The sequence below is a fragment of the Leptodactylus fuscus genome, chromosome 3 (genome assembly GCF_031893055.1).
Source record: "Leptodactylus fuscus isolate aLepFus1 chromosome 3, aLepFus1.hap2, whole genome shotgun sequence".
In the NCBI taxonomy this organism is placed as follows: domain Eukaryota; kingdom Metazoa; phylum Chordata; class Amphibia; order Anura; family Leptodactylidae; genus Leptodactylus; species Leptodactylus fuscus.
The window spans coordinates 89,450,790-89,461,420 of NC_134267.1; the positions used below are offsets into that span (position 1 = coordinate 89,450,790).

A 10,631-nucleotide genomic window follows, 5' to 3' on the forward strand; every position below is an offset into this window, starting at 1 on the left:
ATGACCATCATATCTCTACACTATCCAATCAGGATTGCCAAAACCAAAATTCGATGTGACATACAAATAGTGGGTGTGGCATATAAACGATGGACTATTCTAAAATAATTGTTCATTGTTAATTGGGTCACATTCTCCCAGCCCTAGTCTTTATCCACTGGAAGTAAGCAGAATGAATGACAGCAAGTGGAGATCTAGAAAACCGTGAGGAAATGATACAGAAAGTATATTGGAAAATTGTACAACTTTTATGACAATAACCTTTATTTCCTAAAATTGGACAAGTGAATGCACCAAATATTCTGCTTTTCTAATGGTTAGAAGTCAATTCAAAGCAATTCATATAATACTGATTTTCTATCTTAAATCTAAGAGCCAGCATCCTTGCCATCGACACCAGTTCTCGCATCACCTAGTGTGACAAGCAAGACATTTGCTGGAACCAATGACCCAGAGGAAGCAACCAGAATTCTGGCTGAAAAGAGACGGATGGCTCGAGAACAAAGAGAGCGGGAAGAGGAAGAGAAGAGAGAAAGAGAAGAAGAAGAACGGTAAAGTCTAATTGCCAGACACATTTGGGTTGATGTGAATAGTCAGTCATTTTATACTGTATAGTTTATACTTTTATTTTGAGGGATGTGAAATTATTTGTGGAATATAAATGTTAGTAATATATGAGGACATATTTACAGAAGGAAAAAGGAGGAAATAACTCAAAAACAAGCTATGGAAAAAACCCGTCGAGAGCAGGAGGCAAAAAGACAAGAGGCAGAACGAAAAGAGAAAGAGGAATTGGAGCGTCAGGAGAAGGAAAGGTTGCAGAAACAACAAGCAGAAGAAAAGGAGCTGAGAGAGCGTGAGGAAGCAGAACGTCTCCAGAAGCAAGTATGTTGTGTTTGTGTGGAACAATTCTTTACCTTACAGCTATGACATTATTTATATCTGTTTTAGTTGTCAAGGACAAGTCTTTCACCAGTATATGCCTATGTCCATCTTTGTGGTGGCATATATAGATTTCCATTTACTGGTTGTTCTGTTATTACCCTTCAGATTTGTAAAAGGTGGCCATACACCACTAACCAAACCCCCTCCCCCCATCCAATACACATACATGCTTGGTTCACCCATATGTGGCTGTACTCTCTATAGAAAGGCAAATAAGACAGACATTTCTTGAAAGGTCGTTGAAAGCAAAAGCTTTGAAAAAAGTTGGGTTCAGCTGCACTTATATGTATGGCCTTTATGAAATAAAATAAAGAAAAATAAACCTTGTGAATGATAACAAATTCCTGTTATTCTAAACAATCTAGAAAGAAGAAGCTGACCGCATTAGGCTAGAACGAGAAAAACATTTCCAAAAAGAAGAGCAGGAGCGTTCAGAGAGGAAGAAGGTAAACTATAATATTATAATAGCTATTATATATTATACTGTAAAGCTTCATGTTGTGTAAAATACTGATACTTTATGCTGTGTTTTTTTTTTTTTAATGGAATCCACTTTCTGATCTACTATTATGTTATATGCAGAGGCTGGAAGAGATCATGAAGAGAACAAGACGCAGTGAAACTGGAGACAAGGTATTTGTGGAAACTCTGATAGAAAAACCCCACAAATCTGCACAAACTGGCCAAATGTAAATCTTAGGTCATTTTCTTAAACTGTTATGGTAGAATTTCACTACGGAGATCTCAACTCAATTTTTAAATACCGCTTGAGGTAGGCACAGTTTGGCCAAATAGAATAACAGACACTCGTGATGCCTGGCATATGCGTGAAATTTCTAGAGCGACGTCACAGTGACTAATGGATTAATAGTATCAGGCTGTACAATATACAACCAAGTTCCATCCAATAGGACTGACACTGTCCAATCAGAATTGTGATCCCATATGCGGCATGCATACATGAACTATATTGTGCTTGCTTACCGAATACCCCTGACATATACCAAAAACACTGACTCACGTTTTACTAAGAACAGCACTAGACAACAGACATAGCTAGCTTAGATTGATTTCAACACATGGAGTGAAAGGTCACTGTGAAAACTTAGCCAAAGGTTGGCATAAAATTAATATTTAACCCTTTTATGCTCTTCAAACTACCAAATCAAATGAAAATGTCTTCTTTTTTTTTTCAGCAGTCCAATGTTCAGAAAAATGGAGAGCTTCCTAAACCAGTGGAAAATGCAGGTATTTCTTATTTATGTGATCTATTCCAGCCACCAGCATGTAACACATCTATGAAATGTAGTTGAAAAGCTTCGCCCCTCGCTGCCACAGCCAGTTCTGGCCTTTCCAACAGCTTTAAGTCTTTAGGTGTTACATAGGAATTAAAGCAAGATCAAGGTGGTGATAAAAAAAAAAAATGCTAGAATATATTGCTATTTTTTCATTTTCACAGATGGTAATGGAAGAAAAAGACCCCCGCAGTGTATTAAACATTTGTTATAGAGTACAGCAATGCTCAGAAGGGAAAGAGCAAGGTTTGGGCTGATTTTTTGGGGCCCCATAAAGTGCCAAGGTAGTGGAAACTTCACCCCTCAAGGAAGACAGGGGTGTAGTGATTATTTTCAACCCACGGATGTTTCACAGAATTTCTTGTCATTGGGCTATTAAAATTAAGAAATAGTATGTATTCTCAATAATGTGTAATTTTAGCCCAAAAGAGATCATTTTCATGAGGAATATGAGAGAAAAGCACCCAACATTTGTAACACAGTTTTCCTCTGAGTACAGCAGTACTCCGTGCTAGGTCATACACTGCTGTTTGGGCACATGCCAGGGGGCAGAAATGTAGATATGAAATTTGGCTTTACGAATGCAAATTTTACTGGAATATTTTTTTCATCATCATGTCGCTTTTGCAAAGTCCCAGAAGGACCAGTACAATGGAGACTCTTGAGAATTGACCCAAATTCAGAAACGTCACCTTTTTAGGGTATTCATCCAGGGGTATAATAAGTAGGAGGAGTAATTTTGTTTGGGGTGTTACTGGCTGCAGTGTATATTGTGGGATTTAGAATACGCAGATTTTTTTTTTTTTTTTTTTAAGACCGCATTCAGTTCTACATTATTCATTTTGCCATCTAAACAACATGTTTATGTTACTCTGATACCTAATTTATGTAGGGTTTTTACTTTTCCCCAAAAAAAATCATTTAGCTGCGACATATTTTGAGAACCATAACACTTTCATTTTCCCATCAACTTAGCTGTGTTGTGAGGGCTCGTTTATTTGTAGAATTAGTGTTTTCATTCATTTGTTTGGGGTACATACCACTTTTTAACCATTATTTTTGAAGAGAACGTGACCAGTCATGAACCACTCTATTTATTTTGTCATTCACTGTGTGGGGTTAGTGACATATTTTATTCTGTGGATCGGTACAATTACATTAGTTCTTAATTCACACAGATTTATTTGCATTTAACTACGTTTGCACAGTAACACAATTTTATATTTAAAATACATTTATTTTAATGGTCAAAGTTTTTTTCTGAGGGCCAGAACTGATATTTTTCGTCATCTGTACAAGGACATATTTCTTGCAGGATGACTAAGTTTTCATTGGCACCAGTTAGGGCAAATTTTATTAGGGCATATTTATGTGTCGCTATTCTTCGGAGGTTTATTTTTGGTGAGTTGACTTTTCAGTAGTATTTTATGGGGTTACTCACTGTGTTTGATCAATTCTTATTTATTAAAGGTGATCAAAAATCTGCAGTGTTTTTTGGATGCAAGTTAGTGCTTTACTGACCAAATACAGTAAGACGCTAGCATGCATTTAGATGTAAGGGTATATATAATTAGATATTTGTTTATATAATTGTTATATTAATCTAAACATTCTGTCCCTAGCTATTACACCCAACCCCTTAAAAGAGGAGCAGACATCAGAATTTCTCCAGAGCAATGTAGAAACCCCTCAAAATGGAGAATCGGGGAAGCCATCACCAAGGATTGTAACTTTTTCTGTAGACAGGTAAATGATGATGTTCTCAATCTATTGCTATTTAATATGTACAATTTCTTTCTGTTGAGTTTTATGTATTTGACTTAATATATCTTTATGGCTTTTAGCACAGAGAAACAACCAAATGAAAATGGTTTACGTATGGCGAACAACAATTTTGAAGAGATCATAAATTTGCCAGTTGGATCGAAACCAATGAAACTCGATTCTCTAAACAATGAAGGAAACAGCATTGAAGACCTTCCACCTCTGAATCCCCTTCTCGCCTTTGAAGTTGATAATGTACAAACCCCACAGACAGCAGGTAGAATAATAATGATAAATGTCAAATAAAAAGATCTTCTGTATTTTGTAGTGTTTGTATTAACAGCAATAACTGACAAATGATCTGAAATATGAGGGTAAAGGCATTTATAGAACCAGAAAAAAGAATCGCCAAATATGTAGGGTAACTGACTTAACATATATACTCCAGTATAAGCCGAATTTTTCAGCACAGTCTTTGTGCTGAAAAAGCCCCCCTCGGTTTATACTTGAGTCAATCAACAATAATATATATATTTTTTTTTTTTTTTTTTTTTTTTTGGGGGGGGGGGGGGAGGGGTCTATGACCAGCTGTAATAGTAAGGTATAGAATCTTCCACAAAATAGTAAAAAAAAAAAAAAAAAAAAAAAGAAATGCGTAAAAAAATAAAGTTCTAAATCCCTCCTTTCCCTAGAATACATATAAAAGTAGAAAATGACTGTGAAACACATACACATTAGGTATCCCTGTGTCTGAAAGTGCCCGGTCTACTGAATATAGGGGATCTGCTGTGCTCCTGTTCCATCAGGAAGCGGTTAATAGGAGCACTGTAGGTACCCTATATTCAGCCAGGCTGAATTCCAAGTGGAGGAACAAAAAACCCAGTCCTCAAGCTCAAGGAAGGGGCAGACAGACAACGAAAACACCCCCTCCCCTTCCCCAGCATCTACTGCTCCCAAAAACTCCTTTTTAATTTTTGAAATTTTCCAGTAGCTGCTGCATTTTCCCCCCTAGGCTTATACTCGAGTCAATAAGTTTTCCCAGTTTTTTGTGGTAAAATTAGGGGCCTCAGCTTATAGTCGGGTCGGCTTATACTCAAGTATATATGGTAATTCCTTTATGCATAGGGTCATATATAAAAATCCTGCAGAACAACTTGTGTTTTCCCTATATATTTAATAAGGGAAATACACAACAAAAAACGCAGCATTTTAGGGGTTTTTTTTGTTTTGTTTTTTTAAAGCTGCATTCTGTAACCTAGCCCCACATTGTGGAAATGCAGGTTTTTTCTTTGTTGTTAAAGATTTTGATGTTTTGAGCCAAAACCAGGAGTTGGTTGATCAGAAAGTAGAAGTATAAGAACTTCCTATATATTTCACATTCCATTTGAAGCCATTCTTGGCTTTGAATCAAATAACTGCAAGTAAAGCTGCAACAAAAAGATTTGTGTTTCAGCGTTACATTTTGGTCTAGCATCACGTTCTATTAAATGAAAAGTTAGTGATCAAATCAAATCAAAAAATGCTTTATTGGCACGTCGGAATAGGTATTTGGCATTGCCAAAGCTAGTAAAGTGGGTGGGGGTGGGGGGGGAGTTGGGTTGGGTGGGTGGTGGGTATGGGGGGGGGGGTTCGGTTATAACAGTCCATGGAGTCTCATCTTCCTCTTCGTTGGTGACTGCTATATGGGGGGGGTTGGAGGTGGGGTGGGGCAGGGCGGTTGGTTTGGGGTATAACAGTCCGTGGAGTCTCATCTTCCTCTTCGTTGGTGACTGCTATATGGGGAGGTGGGGGTGGGTGGGGCGGGTGTTTTGGGATAAATATAACTATATATATATAAATATAAATATAGTGATCATGTAATAAATATTGGAGCATGTGACATTCTGGTTGTCATTGTTTTCAGAACATACCGATGGAAAGAGACTCACTATGCATTGGAATAGTATGGTTCACAAATTTTCAGTTTTGCTTAGAAAAATTTGCATACGTTTGAATGTTGCTTAAAGGAGCTCTATCTTTGGGAAAAGTCATTTTTAGATAAGCACATACTTGCATAGCCTTTAGAAAGGCTATTCCACACCTACCTTTTGTATGTAAATTTCCTCAGTAGTCTTTGAATAAGTCAGTTTTTATTATATTTAATTAGCCTTCTCCGTGCACCGAGTGACAGCCTTTTTTGAGTGATAGAACTCCTTTAAAGGATGGTAAATAATACATGTATTTTACCCTGAAGACATTATTTGACTCGACAAGGAAAGAAAATTTTCCATTTATCAATGTTACTTCCATATTACAGAGATATATAAAAAACCAAAAGACTTGAAAGTCTTCAGTAGTTAATACCTTTTTTAATGATTATAACGTTTCAAAGCTCTCGGCTGCTTCTTCAGATATATCTAAAAACAATTTCTGAAGGCTGCATATTTATTTACAGCAGGACACTAGGAATAGAATTTTACGAGGGTGGGGGGAAGAGGCTTATTGGTGTGTATATATATATATATATATATATATATATATATATATATATATATATAATAAACAATTCGACAGTTCCCAGGTTCTTATCAGGTCACAGAGTGGATTTATGGCTGTCTCAGTTCAGTGATTTCTGTAGGATGCCATGAACCCATGTGAGATGTTCATCGCATTCTCCAGAGTGTTAAATAAGGTCATCAGCTTATACTCTTAAATCCGTCTGTTCTTCCTAGATTTAAAATTCCCTCTTAGGACCAAAATTTTCATGTTATTGGTGATATTTAACCCCTTAGCGACCCTTGACGTAACTGTACGTCATGGGTCGCATGGGGATGTATGGAGCGAGCTCACACGCTGAGCTCGCTCCATACAGGGCAGATGACGGCTGTATAATACAGCCAGGACCTGCCACTAACAGCAGCGGTCGGTGCCCGAGCCGATCGCTGCTGTTAACCCTTTACACACTGCGGTCAAATGTGACCGCAGTGTGTAAACAGCGCCGGCGGCACGGGCGCCGCCATGTTTTGCCGATCGCCGCCCTCCTGAACGTCACATGAGGGCGGTGATCGGTTGCTATGACAGCCGGAAGCCTATTGAAGGCTTCCAGGCTTGTCTCTGCACTAGATCTATTAGACGATGCCAGAGGCATCGTCTAATAGAAGTGCTGGGATTCTGCTATTCACTGCAATACTGTAGTATTGCAGTGAATAATATGAGTGATCAGACCCCCTAGGTTTCAAGGTACCTAAGGGGTCTGATCATAAATGTATAACAAGAAAAAAGTTTTTAAAAGTATTAAAAAAATAAAAAAAATATAAAAGTTCAAATCACCCCCCTTTCCCTAGATTAGCTATAAAAGTAATTAAAGAACATTAAACATAAACATATTAGGTATCCCCGCGCTCCAAAATGCCTGAACTATTAGAATATTAAAACATTTATCCCGTACTGCGAACGGCGTAGCGGAAAAAAAAATAAAAACCGCCAAAAAGCGTTTTTTTCAACACTTTGCCTCCTATAAAAAATTTAATAAAAAGTGATCATAAAAAGACACCACAACCAGCTCCATACATGGAAATATGAAAAAGTTACAGGTGTTAGAACATGATGACACAATTTTTTTTTTCTATTTTGCAAAGTTTATCATTTTTTTAAAAGTATCAAAACATTTCAAATACTATATAAATTTGGTATCACCGCGTTCGTACTGACACGTAGAACATAGGTAACATGTCATTTGTACCAAACAGTGAACGCTGTAAAAATTAAACCCATAAGAAAATGGCGCAAATGCATTTTTTCTCCAATTGCACCTCATTCTGATTTTTTTTCCAGCTTCCCAGTACATTGCACAGCATATTGAATGGTGCCATTACAAAGTACAATTTGTCCCGCAAACCATAAGCCATCATGTGACTCTGTGAACTGAAAAATGAAAAAGTTATGGCTCTTGAAATGTGAGGAGGGAAAAACGAAAATGCGAAACCAAAAAATGGCCTGGTCCTTAAGGGGTTAATAATGTGCACCAAATGTTCCACTTAAAATCTGTATGTTGGATAGACCGGTCAGAAGCTCAGAATGAGGATAAACTCACATCGCCATACATTAGAGAACAGAGAATGGACCTTCCTGTGTCAAAACATTTCTGCAATGAAGATCATAATATCACCAATGACATGAAAATGTTGGTCCCTCCTAAAATTCTATTCCTAGTGTCCCCAACTTTCAGGTCACCATGCAGACCGGAGAGACTAATGCTAGTGTGAACCTATCGTAAACAGCGTTATTGCTTTGAGTGGGTAACAAGTAACTGGACTACTCTATGAAGCACTTCTTTGTGATTTGTTTGCACATAATGTTATGTTTTTATCCCTAGAGGTCATCTGAACATCCGAAGCTGAGGTTTAGAAGTCATCCTTAAAGCCCCAGGGATTCGATTGAAAATTAAAGAATTTTGTTTTTTGAATTTTTGGGATATTTCATACTCAGAAGGAAAACTTTCACTATTACCGGCTACCAGACTGCTGCTTTATGGTAATACAGACGGACCTTCATGGTAAGAGTGCATTAAACAGCCTTTTCTGTAAAATGCTGCTTTTTGCACACACATTGCATTCTAAAGTTTTACCTACCTGAATGGAAGAAAAACCAGGATGCATTGAGGTAGATTGTGGGACTTTTTCAGGACTGTCCAGTTTTAAACGTAATTGTTTAACCTGATAATCTTTTACACTGTATATGTTTAATACTTGAAAATACCCTCATAGCTCTACATGTAGGGCTAGGGAGTGGTGCCATTTAAACCAATTGGTTTAAATATTATTGCTGAGAACTCCATTTAAAGGGGCTTTAATGTATAGGCTACTGTATCAGGTTTTCCGACATGTAATTAACCATCTCATCAACTGGAAAGTAATTGATTAATAAATAGAAGTGACAAATTTAGCAGTTCCTATGATTTTATGCATTTTTATTGTTTGACCCCCCCCCATATCCACAAAGTAAATTATACCTGATTTTTACCATACTTGAATATTTGTTGTACAATAACGAAAGTTTAAAAGAAGAAAAAAAATAGTATCTATATTGTAATTATGTCTGCTTGACTATAGATGTTTTTTGCCTTACTAAATTCTTATACACAAATGGAAGATTCTATACATTTATGGGTGGGAAGGAAGAAGGAATTAGTATAACTTTGCTCGTTTCAGAGCAAAAGAGAACACTGAACTATTATTAATTTATCTTCATTTTTTTTGTTGGTTATGGTGTCTTTCTTCACACACATTTTCTCATGAACGTTGTGGTTATGTCTTTTGCCTGAAGGTCTATAAATGTGCACTTTTTTATGAAAAAAATCACAGTAATTTATGTATACGTTTTAAATGAAAGCATTCAGACAGGTGAACTATTCTAAATTTCGAGCCCAGTGGGTCCCCAATACTGGTTGTTAAAAATACCTCTTAGGTCTATGATGACATACATCTGAAACCGCACCTTAAGAGGACATTTTAGCATTAGAATTGGGCCCCTTGAGCTTAGAACACTGTTTTGGCTACAGGGTTTGTACACTATTAAAAGAAAAAGCTACATTCTAATATAGAACAATAATTTGGGGGAATGCTACAATGAAGGTATAATTGGGTTCACTTTTTACACAGTGTCATAGACTGAATTTGGTTTGGCTATTGTTTGTCCTTTTTCATGTACATAGACATTATATTTAATGCTTAAATCATGTAGTTTTTATTTCTTTTATTCTATATAGCATGTCATTAATTAATAAAAATGTTTGAAGAAATTTTAAATGATTTTTAACGTCTTTTTATTTCTCTCGGTGGCTTATGTGTTTCACGAGGAGAATAGAGTATATGCCGACTTAAAAACAAGAAGTTTCCAGTTTAATATTTAATAACTCATGAAATTTTCCACAGGTTCACAGTATGACCATATCAATATTTAATCTTACAGTGTATTAAGTAAAAAAAAAAAAAAATGCAAAGTAATAAAACAGTTATAAAACACAAAGGTAGAACATATCAAAATCTATTCCTAAAAGAGAAGTACACTGAAGTTATAATAAATAACAAGGAAGAATGTGATGTGTCTGGAAGATGCGGTTAGGGTGGAAAGCCACTAAGAAAATGGTTCCTAATCCTAGACAACACATGTATTTTGAGTGGAGTTGTACCTTAAGGCCCCACATTGCAGAAATGCTGTTATTTTTGTTGGCGATTTTGCTGTGGTATTTTGAGTCAAAGTGTTTCCCTTATAGTTCCCTTTTATTTTCCAAGACACTTTTGACATTTGTTCAAAAAAACTGCAAGAAAATCTGAGACAAAAAAGCAGCTTTTCTGCAATGTTGGGCCTTACCCTTAGTCTAAGGTCACACGTAGCGTCCCGCTGCAAAAAAGCACTGCAGGAAAAACTATGCTGGCAACGCACCTTGTTTTTTTCCCTGCAGCGCTTTTCACAGAAAGTTTGCAGGGTTCATATTATAACTATGAGGAAACCGCCGGCATTTCCGTAGGAATAACTGACATGCTGTGATTTCTAAAACCGCATTGGTTTTGGAAGTCGCAGCCGGTCTGTTGCACGCATTTTAACACAGTGTTGGGCCCTGGCCTTAAGTGGATTTATTTTTCTTAC

The 10,631-nt window shown here is 36.7% G+C and overlaps 1 protein-coding gene across 2 annotated transcripts in view; it reads left to right on the plus strand.

The window, feature by feature from the left end:
* The window catches only part of MAP7 (microtubule associated protein 7), an 88,709-nt gene extending 78,919 nt beyond the window's left edge, over positions 1 to 9,790 (plus strand). Inside the window, exons 12-19 of one of the 2 annotated variants that reach the window (XM_075267934.1) lie at positions 374 to 551; positions 693 to 885; positions 1,311 to 1,391; positions 1,528 to 1,578; positions 2,142 to 2,193; positions 3,863 to 3,986; positions 4,085 to 4,281; positions 8,359 to 9,790. In XM_075267934.1, coding sequence (XP_075124035.1) covers positions 374 to 551; positions 693 to 885; positions 1,311 to 1,391; positions 1,528 to 1,578; positions 2,142 to 2,193; positions 3,863 to 3,986; positions 4,085 to 4,281; positions 8,359 to 8,369 — 887 coding nt within the window. In that variant the 3' untranslated portion in view covers positions 8,370 to 9,790. Of the gene's footprint in view, positions 1 to 373; positions 552 to 692; positions 886 to 1,310; positions 1,392 to 1,527; positions 1,579 to 2,141; positions 2,194 to 3,862; positions 3,999 to 4,084; positions 4,282 to 8,358 lie in introns of those variants that run through there. The other variant, XM_075267935.1, reaches the window with a different exon arrangement.
* The last annotated feature ends 841 nt before the right edge of the window (positions 9,791 to 10,631 follow it).